Below are 16,160 nucleotides of genomic sequence, written 5' to 3'. Positions count from 1 at the left end.
CAGTTCAGTCAGTCCCCGTATGTATCTGCAGATTTACAACCACAGTAACATCAGCGCAGCTGAAAACTGTCGAAGACAAGAAACAAAACAAGTGACAGGATCACTTCAACATTCAAACATCTTTATACGCTAAAATATATAATCAAGCTAAAACATAATTAAATGAGGCAGAGGTGGGGAGACCAAAAAAACAGGAACAGGAAACTTTAAATGTGCACCAACAGCTGTTTCAGCACATGAACTGAATCCCCCACTACCAGGCTTTATGATATTTAAGCTTTAGCTAATAATCATCCACCCAGCAGGCTCCTGGGTGGTTCCTCAGGGGTTCCACTGGACTTACTGTAAATCAGAAGCTGGACTTCACCACGTTGGATTTGAAGAATAAAAAACAACAAATCTGCGACAGGCAGACCCCTTCACCTGACTCTCAATTGATTTTAATCATGTGCTTCATGAGAGACACAAAACTGAACTACTCCTCATCATCATCATTATCAGTAAGTCCATCCAGCTGCTCTGAGATTGTAAACAGCTGGAGTGCCATCGCGTTATTGGATCAAAGTACAAAACTTTATTGTTTTTGACATTTTTGCCAGCAAAGTATCGATAAAGGTTCTTAAAAAATGAAAACAGTGTTTGGGTTTTTTATACATTCTTTAATGGGGCTAAATGAACAGCACACAGTTTGCTTAAAAGATTTATTGATAAGGCAGCACAATACGTGAGTGGTTAGGACTGAAGATTTTACAGGACACATTTTCACCATAAAAATCTGTTGCACAGTAGGACCTGTTAGCTTAGCCAGACATCCTCAGACCCTCCTGACGTGGTCACACATGTCACCTTGTAAAAATAAAAACATTTAAAACATTCAATCGAGCGACCTGTCGCGCAAAACTAGGCCGGTAGTGTGCTTGGCCTTTAAACTTATAGCATATGTATTGCTGTGAGAGTCCACTAGAGGGTGCAGTGCACAGTCTATCTTGTAGACTGTGCATGCAGCCACCTCTGTTTTTTTTCCCCTTTTCCCAAATTTTGCTTATGTCTGATTTATTTTTCACACGTAGGTGAATGCAAACTTCATCTAAACGCCTGCTGTTGGTGTGTATCCTGTGGATGGATACTCTTAATTTATGCTAACGTTACTCAGTGTGCTGACACGTCCATCATCCTGTTAATATACCTAATCCTTCTCATTAACCTGCTCTCTTCTTTTTGATTTATTATTAGTGCTGACTAGCTGCAGATGAACCACCACACAGGGAAGGCGGAGCATGAAGGTTGGCAGTTAGCGTCTTAGTCATCCTCCCTCACTGGCGTTACGTTTTGTTGCTTTTGTAGTTCTCTGTATTATGAGTTGAGCTGGGAGTTACCCACAGTCTTCAGTTTTTGGTTAGATAGGAAGCAGATGGTTGGTTCACAGCCTTCTTTGTCTTTTGTTTATCTGTTTTTCCTTTGAAAGTAACTTTATTTTCATTATTATAACAGCAGCAGCATGGTGACAACTCATATTAGGTTTTCTGTGTGCCTTTGAATTTGAAGTTATAACATGTTTGGGGGCTTGTCCGGGACACAGGACCTCTCATACCTTACAACACTGTACAGTCTATACAGCAGGTGTCTTCCTGTTTAAACTCTACTCTACCCCAAAGGTTTTTTCTCCTGAAATGACCAGAAAACTTGTTTTTGATATACGGTTTTAATAACAGTGATAAAATCATTGGATATGTTGTATATTTGAGATTCCTCTGTTGAACTGTCCTCCACCCTTCATTAATGACACATCCTCAGGTATAATAATTCCACTCCAAAATGGTGGAAATGTGCGCCTGTTCACTATGTTTAACTGAAGACAGCAGGGCATTCATCTACATAAACCTGCTGAACCTTTCAGTAGATTCAGAAGAAAGTGATCAGTGGGTAAAAAGTTGTTTCATCTGTAGGTAGTGCTACTGAAACCAGTGCAGGAATGAATAAAAGTGCAATTCCAACAATGGCCACTAGATGCCATCTCTAATTCGCATTCAAAAAGCACAATTTCATTGAGTCCTTTTTTGGTCTCTTTCACTAAATCTGAGGAAGTGTGCGGGTGCTCACATCTTCATTAATATCATGTTGAGGCTTTGATGTGTTAGCTTGGTTCACTGGGAGGAGTACAAAGCTTCTCTCTGAGAAGCAGAGCAGTAGATAGTGGCATACAAATGAGGTCAAGCATAGTACTTGAGTAAATGTGCTTAGTCCTCCACTGTGAGTGAGATGATAGGTTGTTTTGCCCTCAGGCGCCCCAGTTTGGTCCGGCCTGACCCGAGTGGACCTTTGGACTGGCCTGCTGCCAATTGAGCTGATGGAGCAGCTTTGGTCCCTGAATGCACCGCTTCGCTCTGATATGGAAAGTGGATTTATCGACCCCACAGACTGTGTGTTAAACACATCACGGCTGCAAGATGTGTTTGAAACATTTAGTTTTGTCCTCAAAGACAGGAACCTGTGTGGGGGTGAAAGATGATGAAGCCTCCTCCAGAGGAAGAATCAGATCCTTTGGCAGCATTAAGAGGATCAGCTGTACGGTAATCTCCCGGCTCACAGAGACAGCACCTTCTCCAAATCACTGTCTCAGTATTACAAAACTATTAGCACACAAGTCGCTGTAGCAGTATTCTCAGACATGGATGCATAGCCACAGTTCAGGTCCTTTTACTGTGCTTCTGTCTCAGTATTGATGGACTGTTTGTTTGCAGAAAGTGTAGCTTGATGCTTTTCTTATAGATCAAAGTCAGATGAATAAATCTGGGGCGAAAATCTTTGATGTTGAGATGTTGAAAAGATTTAAAGTTTTTCTGAAAGCTCGTAGTAATTAGAAGAATTATTACTATTAGTTATTATCATCATTATTATTATTGGTAGTTGTTTTTATTAATGCTGCTGTTAAAACTCAACCTCAGGTATCTCAACTTTCTGATTCTCAGTCCAGCGTCAGTGCGACACATTTTCTAAATAGTTGAAGCAGAAATTAGCAAAATGTTGGATGAAATGAGGTTCTCTATGGCAAAGGAATATGAAGACCTTGTTCCCACTGCAGTGGTGTTGGTTCCATACATATAGCACATACAAGAGAAAGACTTGGTGGCACCACAAACTCCTGGTCCAGGGGGACCTACAGCAGGAGGGGGTTGGCAGATGCAGCTCACAGAGTCCATCGTGACCTTCTTCACATGAAAATCAGCCAGGCTTCCTCTCTGTAATGTTAAACCTGTCCAAACGGCCAATCACAGCTCACTGCTTCCACGTTTCTCTCATTGGTTGTTCCCCGTCCGGCCCTCAATAATGATCAGTAAGACCGGCGTCAGGTCCATCAGGGTCTTCAGCATGTCCATGATATCTTCGTGGTCTTTGGCTCCCTCGATGAACTCCTCCAGGGTCAGCTCACCTGCAGGGTCAGAGGTCAGAATCCATAATTTAATAAACAAAATGCCTCTTAAACACAACACAGACCAAAATGTGGAAGAGCTGCCCATCAATTATATAGTGGGAAGTCGTTTGGGGTGTAGGTCGGATCTTCAACTGTGTCGTTTACTAATTATTTGGTTGATTGTTGGCTGTCATGCGACTTTGGTCCAGATCTGGCAGAGAGGAGTTACAGAGTTTACTATCTGAGCTGGGCTCAGCTGTCTTCATTACCTTCTCCTTTCACATCAATCCTCTCAAATATGAGCGAGACGATTTCCTCGGGGTCGATGTCTTTGTTCCGTGTGATGTCTTGGATGGCCTGCAGATGGAGACACCAAGGACAAATAACAAGGTTCTCAATAAGTTTCTGAATCATGAAGATGAGTCAGCATTCAGTAAAATAATCTCTGACTGAGCTTAACGTTTTGTATCGGTCAGTTTCAGGTTTTTTATAACTAGTAATGGGTACCGGTATCCCGTGCCATGATGGCACCGGTTGTGACATAAACGGTACTAACCAGACCGAAAAGCAGCGCACATTTCGGTGCTTTTTTTCCCCTGAGCTGTGATACACTTCTAGCCAATCATTTTACGTTTCTGAGGATAGTAGGCGGGGCCAGGTACGTACGTTCTTTTAGAGCAGAGCTACAGATTAAAAACGCCCAAGGTGAAGCGGTCAAAGTCTGGCTGTACTTCACAGCAAAAGATGCAAACTCAGCAGCAACAAGTGCTTTAAGCTGATACTGTGATACTGTCAAAGGAGGTAACACCTCAAATCCGATGAAACACCTGGCGACGCATAGCGTTTTTTTAAAAGCAGAGAAATGCGCCGTATTTGATAGCTTGCTGTGAGACCTCACACCGAGCACATCTACTGCGGGTGTGGTGCCCGTTATCAGACCCGGAGTTAGCAACATCCCCCAAAAACCCGAAGAGGAGAGTCCTGGCCCCTAGCCCTGCCAGTGTAGCAGAAATGATGAGGATGATGATGCAGCAGCAGCCGTTCTTCTCTGCGTGAGGAGCTTAATGTTGTTCGTGTGTAATTTACGTTGAGTAGGCTAACCACGTTATTACATTAATGCATGTAAGGTGAACTAGCAAACATCATCATAGCTACATGCGGCTGCCTTCTTGTTTGATGGCAGATACTCCCTTCACCCTGGCCAAAAAGGCTAAAATGACCAAAGAAAAAGTGGAAAACAGTTAAACATGAGAGGTTTTTGGACAAAGTTTGTGTTTTTTCCATTGTTTAAGCACTGCTTCCAGCCAAGAGTGATACCATATACGCCCCATAGCTGCAGAAAAGGCTAACATTGTTATCTTTTTACAAAAAAACAGCTGAACATGAGAGGTTTTTAGACCCATTTGTGTTCTCCATTCTTTAAGCACCGGTTCGAGCACCGTTTAAGCACCGGCACAGTTTCAAAACTACTGGTTTGGCACCGGTATCGGATAAAACCTAAACGATACCCATCCCTATTCATAACTGCTGCTGCAGGGATCGCTCAGTCCAAAGAAGAAGAACCAATGATGTCACGAGGTTCTTCTTCACCACCATGGCTGGTGAAAGCCTGAAACAAACACGTGTTCCTGTCAGGAGCGATTCAGCTGTAAAAGATCAAAGAATCCACGTTAGGATGCAAACAGAGGACCTGGAGGGGGCGTGGTGGTCTCACCAGCTGTTTGCTAAGTTGTTCATGTTCAGGTTGGAAGGAACCCTTTTATAATGCTAACTCATATTACGTATCTGACGAGTGAGCATTCGGCCACCAGTCTGGTTACTCTGCAGGGAACGACCAGTACTGTGGTTTAGCTCACGGTATCCGTGTCCGAGGCTCCGAGATTACCAACTCCAGAAGCTGAATCAGATGTTTCCGATGCTTTAAAGATGTCCTGGTAAATGTAATCTTGTTCTCCATGTTCTCTGGTCCACGACTGGTCAGAACACAAAGGGAACGGCTTGTTCCACTTTCAGCAGTTTCCTTGACTGATTGATTGAGCTCAGAGGATTAGCAGCGGTCTAAGTTCAGAGCTAATCCAGCCCTGTTCTCTGTGCTGCTGATTCAGGATCCATGTGGAGAGGGACGCTCTTGATTTCAGTCCAACTTTCCTGTAAAGCTGGAAATATTGCAGATGTCTAGTGTGTGAGTTTGAAACCAGTTTTTTATAAATACATAAACCTTTCTGTGGGACTAAGACAAAATGTAATTGCTGCACCGACCTTAAAAGACACCATGACATCATTTGAAGCTTGAAGCAGTCGACGCAGTGTCAGCGGGATTAAACTGTCTTAAGATAGAAGCTGAGCAGGCAGCATTAAAAAGCTCAAAGACAGGAGAAGATTAAGCCTGTGTCAGCGTGGTGGTCCGTTCATTACCGTGAAGATGGTCTCCAGCTCTTCCTTGTCGATCTTTCCGTTGCCGTCCTGGTCGAACAGTTTGAAGTACCACTTCAGTTTCTGGTTGATTTCTCCCTTCAGCATCAGGCTGATGGCTGCGATGTACTCCACAAAGTTAATGTAGCCATCCTGCAGACACGAAGCAGGGAGTTAAAACCGCACCAGCGAGGGGCGTTCAGGGACATCCTGTAAGATTCACACCTCAGTTTTAATATGGACGTTTGTTCAGCTTCACAAAACCAAAGCAGAGCAAACGTGACAGACAGAGAGTCTGATGCTGTGGTTCAGCTGTGCAATAATTCTGCACATTAAAAACTGTAGGTTTATGTTACTGTAATACTTACAGGGGTTTTATGACCAGTTTCCACAACAGCAAAACTCGTAGATGAGACTAACAATCATCAGCATTCTTGGGTTGCACATTCACCGATCATCTGACACTGAATCCCAGCTCCTGATTGGTCAGACTGCGGCTTCAGTCCATCACGTGGTGCTCAGTTTGAGGACTCAAAGTGCTTTTTTCACCACGCAGGTTGGAGGAGCCCAGGATCGAACCACCAACCATCCACATTATAAAACCACCTCCTAAAGTCTCCACACAGAGCTCAACCATTCATGCCTCCAGGCCTCTGTGGGAGGACCTCTTACACCTGAACATCCACCCAGTTCCAGCTTTATTGAAATGTGGACTACTTGTTGTAATAAATGGTTAAAATGCCTCCTGCTCTTTATATTTTACACATGTCATTGCTGCAGGCTGAAGCCTTTAATCCAGAGGTGGCAGAAGTACAGATACCCGGGTTTAAAAATACTGCGGTAAAAGCTGAAGGGTGAAAAAGTACCGAGTCTGAAATGTACTCAGAGTCAGAAAGGACAAAGCGAACTGAACCTTGTGCTATATTAAGAAAATAAAATAATTTTAGTACATGAGATCATTTACCTGGAGATCTCCTGCTGCCCTTCACCTAATCACAGCATCCTCACACACACAGCTCTGCATGCTGATGGAGCAGGAAGTCCTGCCTCTCCCGGTCGAGCGAGCGCTCTGCACCACAGAGCGATTTTAACGTTTCCATGAAAGCTTTGAGTTTAAAGACTCGTGTTCACAGTATGAGCAACATTTCACATGTGCTGACGTCTGGTTTCATGTTGACAAGAATCAACCTCCAGACTGAAACATGGAGCTGCAGTTCATCTGGTGTCCAGCAGGGGCAGCAGAGTCAGTCCCATAGACTGCCATGTTAAACCTGACAGCAGAATAAACATGTTTGCAGCCTGATACACAAACTGGTCTCTGTGGAGAACTTTTAAACTGCATTCAGAATTAAGGTTGGTGTTATTAGAGGCGTGGCCTCTGTGACTGACAGGTGGATGGTGGCACTTTGATGACATCATGTGACCAATAGCACGGCTGCTGTGAGTTTCTAGGAGTTTATTCGGACTGACTCTTACATGTAACCACGACTACACCATCACCTACGTTAATATTTCAAAACGAGGGATTTCTGATTTGAAGATTCATGTGGTCGCATAGCAACAGCTGCCCAGGCGACACACTGTCAACAGGTTTCTGTGTAAAACTTTATATTCAGCCTTGTATGTGAACATCGACCACAAGCTTCTGTGTCCACTACTTTAAAAACATAGCCTTTAGATATCTGATGACTGGTTTTGGTACATCCTGTATCCACAGTCAGATTTATCAATAAGGAAAGCCCGGTCAGCATTATTGATTTTTGATTGGGCTCATTCACAAGCTGCAGAGCTCTCAGCTCAGCCCTACAAGCAGTAGGTCGAGTTTTCTCTCATAAATCAGACGTTTTCATTTCAAAGCACGTCCCATGTAGAGTCTTTCTTTCTTTAAGCTGAGCTTTCATGTGACCTTTAACCCCACTTTAGTAACACTCGTCTCAAATTGATATCAAAGCCTCATAACCAGCTGTCATACTACCAGCCTGATATAACAGGTTATATGTCATTATTAGATGTTTTGGTCTAATAAGGTGCAGGAAAGCAAATCAGCTCTAAACCCGTCGACGTGTCACTGCTGTCAGATTACTTTTACTTTCCTGCAGAAGCCGCGTCCTATAAACATGGAAGAACAGGCTGGGCAAACTGACGTGGAACGCACCCCGTCCATGTCGAAGGTGAAGAAGACCTGCTCCACGTAGCGGTTGGCGTCCTCGTTCATGCCCTTCAGGTTGAGTATGGCCTTCAGCTCGAACAGCGTGATGAGGCCTGACGGAGACTCCTTCATGAACTTGTTGTACCAGTGGTGCATGTCCTCTGCCAGGATGTCGTCCAGGGTCGAGCCGTGGTTCCCCATGGCGGAGGAGACCAAGGCCCGGTGCGCTGCTTGTTAAAGGCGGTCTGCAGTCCTGCGATCCTCCTCAGGACAGGAAACCCCACAGAAGACGATCAGGCTGCAGGCGGAGGCTCGAGGTGGCCCACATCCAGGCTGCCGTGACTCTGCAGGCACCGAGCGAACCTCAGGACTCTGTAACCCTCTTAGGTCCTGCAGGAAGAACCAAAGAAGCACTGAAAATAACTCCCTAATGAGATCACCACAGGGCTGTGCTGTGGAGGCCGATCCAGGACAGGAGGGCGGGATGGCCCTGGAAGCAGAATTATGTAACCGGCTCACCTGGCAGGCTGCGTTCACACAGAGAGGTTTCCCAACGTGACGCCCACGCAGGACGTTCCTCGCTGCTCAGCTGAGGGGAAAAGTTCAGAAACACACGAGAACCAAGGAGAAAGACGCCCACGCCAGAGAACAAGCAGACCACTGAAGACCAAGACCAGCTGCTCCCACGGTGCAGGGATCCAGAAACGTCTGTGACTATTTTTCTCCTTCTTTCACACGAGCAGGAAGTGAAGGAGGCACGAGAACTGATGACTTCAAAGCAGTTACTTTGGTTTAGTTTCTTTCAAAGCTCTGCTGCGTGTCAGTTTCTGTTCTGGAAAGTTTGCTTTAAGTAAGTTACCCATGGCCGTTTCCTTAATTATTCCACCCAACGCCTGAAACCACGGCCCGAGCATCAGCGGCCTCAAGCAGAGACGCACGGCGCTCTAATCAGATCATCCAGGCAGCGGCTCGACCTGCCGGCAGGTTAAATCAGAGCTGAGACGTCCTGTTGGTCACACTTTCATCAAACAAGAAAAATAAACACAAAATGTCGTTTCTGGTCACTTTGACCTGATCAGTGAGTTTCTCCTTAAACTCATGGATGTCATTTTTGTTTAGTCTCTTTATTATTGTTGAATCGTGACCTCTGACCTTAGCTCAGACATGTGAAGCCTGCAGGTCTTCTTCTGGGTTCTTCTCTGAAGAATAATTTTGGTCAGCCGGTCACTCCTGGGAAGGTTCACCCACTGTGGGTTTTCTCCCACTGTGGATCACTGGAGTCAGACTGATGATGTCACTGACTCTGGTGCTTCTTTACAGCAGGAAGTGTCTGAGATCTTTGGCCTGCTTCACGTTGTCACACTGTTTCACATCACTGAAGGCTCAGATGTGAAGATTAAATCTGGCCCGAGTCTTACTGAGGTTGGTCAGGACGCCATGTTCATCATCTCATCGTACCTGATGTGATTTCATGATGTCTCTAAATTTTGAGAGGATTTTTTTTTTCTTGTGTTTTGACCTTGGAAGTTTTTACCTGCTGCTGAATGAGCGTACGAAGTTCCATTAGTTTGTCATTATTATCAGGAAGTCCTAAAAACTCCCTGAAAAGCCTTCAGCTGATCCAAAATGCTGCAGCAAGAGTCCTGACAGGGACTAGAAAGAGAGAGCAGATTTCTCCTGTTTTGGCTTCCTGTTAAATCCAGAATTCAAAATCCTGCTCCTCACATACAAGGTCTTAAATAATCAGGCCCCATCTTATCTTAATGACCTTGTAGTACCATATCACCCTATTAGAGCACTTCGCTCTCGCTCTGCAGGCCTACTTGTTGTTCCTAGAGTATTTAAAAGTAGAATGGGAGGCAGAGCCTTCAGTTTTCAGGCCCCTCTTCTGTGGAACCAGCTTCCAGTTTGGATTCAGGAGACAGACACTATCTCTACTTTCAAGATTAGGCTTCAAACTTTCCTTTTTGCTAAAGCATATAGTTAGGGCTGGACCAGGTGACCCTGAATCCTCCCTTAGTTATGCTGCAATAGACGTAGGCTGCCGGGGATTCCCATGATGCATTGAGTTTTTCCTTTCCAGTCACCTTTCTCACTCACTATGTGTTAACAGACCTCTCTGCATTGAATCATATCTGTTATTAACCTCTGTCTCTCTTCCACAGCATGTCTTTATCCTGTCTTCCTTCTCTCACCCCAATTGGTCGCAGCAGATGGCCCCGCCCCTCCCTGAGCCTGGTTCTGCCGGAGGTTTCTTCCTGTTAAAAGGGAGTTTTTCCTTCCCACTGTTTCCTCCTCACACGTTGTGTACCATTGTAATAGATTAACCTATTGGTTATCGGGCGGTCGTGGCTCAAGAGTTGGGAGTTCGCCTTGTATTCGGAAGGTTGCCGGTTCGAGCCCCGGCTTGGACAGTCTCGGTCGTTGTGTCCTTGGGCAAGACACTTCACCCGTTCCCTACTGGTGGTGGTCAGAGGGCCCGGTGGCGCCAGTGTCCGGCAGCCTCGCCTCTGTCAGTGCGCCCCAGGGTGGGTGTGGCTACGATGTAGCTGCCATCACCAGTGTGTGAATGGGTGGATGACTGGATATGTAAAGTGCTTTGGGGTCCTTAGGGACGAGTAAAGCGCTATATAAATACAGGCCATTTACCATATTGTTAATTTGGAGACTACGATGAGTCTTTATTTGTAAAGATAAAACTTTTTAAAATACAGTTAAAAGTCTCAAATTTCTACTCTGTGCTTCACCAGAGCTCAGTGGGCCAGACTTGTACAGCTGACATCCACCTTCATGTGTTTAACGCCCCTGATAAGTTTGCATTATCAGGGGCGTGTCCTGTTTGACTGACAGGTAGCTTCGTCATCGCGCTGCAGCTGTGACACGGAAAAATCAGAAGTCATTAGCAACTCTTTATTTCTTTGAGCACTGCCAGATAAAATAAAACAGAGCAGATCATCATTATGGTAGCAAAAGTATTTTAATTTCATCATCAGAAGCACTTTGTGACGTCACCGCCTCCTCAGGCTGCGTGTCGCCATCCAACCAAAACCTCGGAGGTTCCCAGAAATCAGTCAAACCTAACGAGGCTTCGAGGGTTCCCTCACAGCTGTGGCTTTACACACAGACACAAACCATTTATCATCATCATCATCATCATCATGGTAGGCAGCACACAGTAAGAACAGACAGCTCACAGTATATATGGCTAAACAGGAAGAATGCAGTGTTGTGGTGTGGAAAGGCGTTGAGTGGAAACGAACAAGCTCGGCTGGACCTTCGCACGATTGGCCGAGCGTCTTCACTCATTCGCAGATGGCGGGCGGCGCCTCAGAGTTTCTAAATATTCGCCTCCTGAGCGTCTGCAGGCCTCTTCAGTCAGGTGTAGCTGATACGGGGTTTCTCTCCCAGCACTCCAGGGGCTCGTCGACGCGTGGTCCTCATCGGGCTGAGCTTGTTGCTTCCTGCGGGGGAAACGTTGCAGTTTTTCAGTACATGTACACAAAGTACACAGAGTACTGCACTGATGTCACTCTGGAAGGAGAACAGGTACTTCACCTCGCTCTGTTCTTCTTCTTTGCCGTCTGTCAGTGTAGCGTCTTCGGTCGGGTCCTGTTTCTGCGTCTCTGGCGACCTCGGCTCCTCCTCCTTCTTCTCTGATGATGATGGTGCCTCCTCCTCCTCTTCTTCTGCAGACCCTTTCTCTCCCTCCTGCACATCACCGTCGCCGCTCTTTGGCTCTTCCTCTTCGTGAGTTTGGTTTTTCTCAGCAGCTGTTGGGGCGTCTGTTTGATCCTCCTTCTTGAACACGTCACCCTCACTGCCCTGCTCGCCGTCCTGCTTGCCGCCTGCTGCAGTTTTGTCAGCGGGGTCAGTTGTGGAGCTCACCTGTGTGTCTGATGCATCTTTGGCCTCCACCTCTCCACTGCTGGATGTCCTGTGGCGGCGTGATGGCGGACGGCGGCGGATGGAGTGGCGAGCTCTGCCCTGGAGGAGAACCAAAGGGTGATCAACTGAGTGTTTAGGCTGGCCGGCGCAGGTATTTACAGGTCACTGAATGCATCACATGAACGCCTTGGAGGGGTCTCACCTTGTTGATGCTCTGCAGGACCGATCCGTCCGCCACAGTGGCAGGTTCCTCAAAAGAGGCGGGGCCTTCCGTTTCAGTTACAGGAGAGGTGACTGGGCTGGTGGGGGTTGCTGAGGACGAGGTGGTTACTGAGGTAGCAGGTGGGGCGGAGCCAGGGGAGGGCAGGGGGAAGTTGAGAGGCAGCATCCTGATGCCAGGGCTCTTCATAGGAGGACCCGTGGGCGAGAGCACGAGTTCAGCCTGCAAAGTGATGTCAGAGCGATGTCAGAACGATGTCAGAGTGATGTCGGTGCATGTTTACACCAGCAGGGGGCAGCAGAAACCTGCTGGACTCACCTGGATTTTCTCAATTAGACCAGAGTTCCTCTTGACTTTGACAGGTGACGTCGGGGCACCTGCAGGAGGCTGACACACACACACACACACACACACACACACACACACACACACACACAGGTGCGTTTATTTCGTAGATCTTCATGTAAATGTGGAGACCAGACGAGGAGCTCCTCGGGAACGTGACCTCAGCTCTCGATTGTCATGTTTAATTTTTGTGCCTTTTTTCCGTCACCACACCAGAAGAACGTGAAACTGTATAAAACTAAAGTGTTCAGTCACAGTTCGTGGATTTTCTTTGACAATATATCCCATCATGCTCTTGAGTTACCTCTGAAGGGTGCGTGGACTCGAGCAACGACGATTATTGGCTCAAACTTAAATATTACAAACAGTGCAACTAAATTGCAGATATAAAGGCCCAGTTTACAACAACAGACACCTCGAGGTGCTGATTGTTGTAGGAAAGAGACTCTGACGATCAGAGCAAGCACTTGGCAACAGTGGGAAGGAAAAAGTGCCATTTAACAAGAAGAAATGTCCTGCAGAACCAGCATCAGGATCTGTGTCTACTTCCTGTTTGTATCGAGAGTGACGAACTGGGCGGCTGCGGTGAAGAGAGGATGCTCCACCTACCTATCTGTGGTCATGAGTCAGTGACAGGGAACACAGCGGTGTTTCCCCCACAGGTCGCAGGGCTCAGCCTCGGAGAAGCTGCGACTCCTTGGAATGAAAATGAGCCGGATGAGGTGGTCTGGACACCCAGTCCGGCGTAGTCTGTGTTTAATATGGCTTTTGTGTTGTTAACATGTTTAATGTTTTGTATTTTCTTCTATTTGATCTCAAAAAGCTCCTAAAACAATCAGCGATCACTGTTGACCTCCCTCGGCTTTTATTACCACTAATCATTTATTTAAGCTCAGTTTTTAAAACCTTAGGATGTAGCTACAGCCCAGCCCATGCAGCAGTATATGAATGACTAACCTCGTATTGTGGATGGATTATCTCAGTTGTTCTCCTGGCTGAAGTTTGGTCCTTTTACAGCATCCTGCCATGCGATTACATTTGTTCCTGACCACCGAGAACACTCACGTTAACTTTTATCGAGTGGAAAAAAAGTTAGCTTGTTTATATTATGCTAACATAGCTGTGTTGCTAGCGGTCACGTAGCACATCATTATATACCAGCTAGCCCAACTTCAGTAACCCTACAAACGTCACTGCTGTTTAGTTTTCTGTCTTCATTTATGTTGGAAGTGATAGCAGAGCTGTACGTTTTAATTTGTTTCCAAAACCCCGCAGTCAGGACATGCTATATTGTATTTAGATAGAAGCTAGCGAGCTAACTCCCTGCTAACTTCTAACTCCGTTAAATGTCATAAATTCCGTTTTCATGGATGCCTGGATGTTAAACTCAATTGTTACACCTGGTAGAGCAGAACGCTGATCATTTTATTAAAGATGAAAGACTTTAGACAGTTTTTCAACTCTCAGTAATGCCACAGTGATCGTTTGATATATGGACCTGCAGCGGAGTTTAGGCCCAGACACAGCTAGTGACGTCAGACTTAATGACCTGATCGGCTGTGATTCAGGTCTATGCTGACCAAACCACGGAGAGGACGGAGCACGGCACGAAAGTTGCCATTGACGGTGGTTATCAGTGAAGATGTTTGAGGCGTTTTTGTCTTTTTCTGCTTCCTTTGCAGAAGCGCTTCACACTTCCTGAGCCTGGTTCTGCCGCAGGTTTCCTGTTACAGGACAGTTTTTCCTTCTCACTGTCGCCATGTGCTGCTCTGAGGCGGCGGCCTGAATGGTGGAGTTTCTCTGTTTTATTGTGATTTAAGACGAAATAAAATAAAAAATCTGTTGTATTGAACTAAATAGTTTTGTCATTTTTTCTGAGTCATAAATCAGTAATTTCATCATTTTTAACTGTTTCCTGCCATTTGTGTTGTTTTTGTGTTTGTGTAGTCTTTGTTTTAACTGAACCTTCACACATCAGTGCCCCACCAGACCATCGGCTGGCTTTGAACATGTTTCAGGCGTCTTCATAGTTTTGTCATGTTCCCTAATCTCATTTCTGTCTCACCTCCTGCTCGCCTCCCTGGGGTTTGGACAGCTGTAGAGTGCGTGGCGGTCGCCGTCTGACCGGCTTCTCCTGGTAAACGACAAAAACAGCAGTTAAAAAAAAGACCATTACTCCCAGTATGGACACCTGTCCTAAAAGGTTGCCAGTTTGATTCCCTGAATCAGTCAGATCCTATCACCATGTGTGAGTCTGATATGAGTTACTGATTCTTCCCGAGTCCATAAATCTGACTGTTAGCAGATGATAGCAGGTCTGCACTGGACGTGTCTACGTCCTGGTGTGTGTAGCGTACGTGCTGGCTGTTGTCACACTCACCTGTTCATTCCCGGCGGGGCTTTGTGGCGGAGCCGCACCTTTGAACCTCCTGGCGAGTTCAGCCACGGAGCGCTGCGACGTAGCCTGCTCCTGAGGACGGAGAGGAGAGACCAGGTGAGCAAGCAGGTGAAGGCGGTGATGATATCAGTAACGATAGACACGAGCGATGTGTCTGCAGCAGATTTCATCGTGTTAAAGATTTTTAGGATTGGAGTTTGTCTCTGTGTGACGCTTCGTCCACTCTGAGGTCATCACGCCCGGATCTTTCCTGTGCGCGCTGCAGCAGGACGGACGGTAAGAACATCTGTCCTACCTGCAGCTTTCAAATGGTGAACTGACAGGTGTTGAGGTAAAGTCAACGCGTCACTGCTCATTGATGAGCCATCCAATCACGAGTCTGTAATCTGAGGAAGGTGTAACTTGGTATCCTGATCATTTTGGTTCATTTATTCCTGAGAATAAAAAGTGAGGAACTGGAGTCGGCTTTAGACCCCGCCCCCACAGAGGCATACGTAAAGTAGTGCAAACATGATTTGTGGGAGCAGTGGAGTCCGTGTGGCAGCGTGTCAGCAGCGTAACCGTGTTAGGATGGAGGTGTGTCAGCGCGTTCGCTCAGAGCTGTTTCTTCTACAACAGATGAGACCGAAGTGGAGATGTTTGTTCATATGTAGCACGTTTCTACTCTGTCTGAACACACCTTTATTTCTCTACGTGAGCTCTGTCTATCACATGGATGCACGTGGAGCAGCTTGGGGTTAGTATGTTGCCAGCATGCAGACTGGGATCAAACCACCAACCTCCTGAGTACCAGTTGACACGCTCTACCACCTGAGCTACAGCCACGTCCATGAAGCCCAAACCAAACACCTCAGACGAGCTGTCAGCCGATGGTCTGAGTGAACTCCTCCGTATGAGTCCAATCTGTCCCACAGCTGAAGCTGGGACCAGATCCAAACTTCAACAGAACGACTGAAAAAGAACGGAGCTGCTGCAGAGCTCAGAGAGCCGTGCATGAATGAACGCTGCAAGCCTTAAAGTGGGCGTGGTTTCTTGGTCACATGGCCCTAAACTTTATTTATGAGCTATGTTTTCAGTTTTAAAGTCACGCTGTCGTCAAACCCTCGTGTTTTGCTGGATAATGTTACTTTGAGACTTTGAGTTGCAGAGATTCAGTTGATGGTTTCGTGTTCCTGCATTAGAGAACGCGCCCACGGTTCTTCAGCTCAGAGGAATGTTAAAAGCTTTAAAAATAAATACACGCCGACATGTGAACATCAAGAAAACACCCACTCTTCACGGACGACGCGTCGATCCTGGCGGTGTTCCATTTGACTGACAGCAACCAACAAAAACACAG

The 16,160-nt window shown here is 46.2% G+C and overlaps 2 protein-coding genes across 2 annotated transcripts in view; both read right to left on the bottom strand.

The window, feature by feature from the left end:
- Positions 1-638: 638 nt before the first annotated feature.
- Positions 639-8,385, bottom strand: guca1d (guanylate cyclase activator 1d). Its single transcript, XM_026181791.2, has 4 exons — positions 7,980-8,385; positions 5,828-5,977; positions 3,682-3,769; positions 639-3,430 (listed from the first exon to the last, which is right to left on the bottom strand). The coding sequence occupies exons 1-4, from the start codon at positions 8,172-8,174 to the stop codon at positions 3,297-3,299; spliced, it is 567 nt and encodes a 188-aa protein (XP_026037576.1). The 5' UTR covers positions 8,175-8,385; the 3' UTR covers positions 639-3,296.
- A 2,546-nt stretch (positions 8,386-10,931) lies between these two features.
- The window catches only part of dub (duboraya), an 8,692-nt gene continuing 3,463 nt past the window's right edge, over positions 10,932-16,160 (bottom strand). Inside the window, exons 3-8 of the mRNA XM_026183017.2 lie at positions 14,804-14,893; positions 14,489-14,557; positions 12,397-12,465; positions 12,061-12,300; positions 11,529-11,957; positions 10,932-11,434 (exon numbers count right to left, since the gene is read on the bottom strand). Coding sequence (XP_026038802.1) covers positions 11,411-11,434; positions 11,529-11,957; positions 12,061-12,300; positions 12,397-12,465; positions 14,489-14,557; positions 14,804-14,893 — 921 coding nt within the window. The 3' untranslated portion in view covers positions 10,932-11,410. The remainder of the gene's footprint in view (positions 11,435-11,528; positions 11,958-12,060; positions 12,301-12,396; positions 12,466-14,488; positions 14,558-14,803; positions 14,894-16,160) is intronic.

This window comes from Astatotilapia calliptera, chromosome 10, assembly GCF_964374335.1.
Source record: "Astatotilapia calliptera chromosome 10, fAstCal68.1, whole genome shotgun sequence".
Classification (NCBI taxonomy): Eukaryota; Metazoa; Chordata; class Actinopteri; order Cichliformes; family Cichlidae; genus Astatotilapia; species Astatotilapia calliptera.
This window is presented reverse-complemented; position numbering and strand designations above follow the sequence as displayed.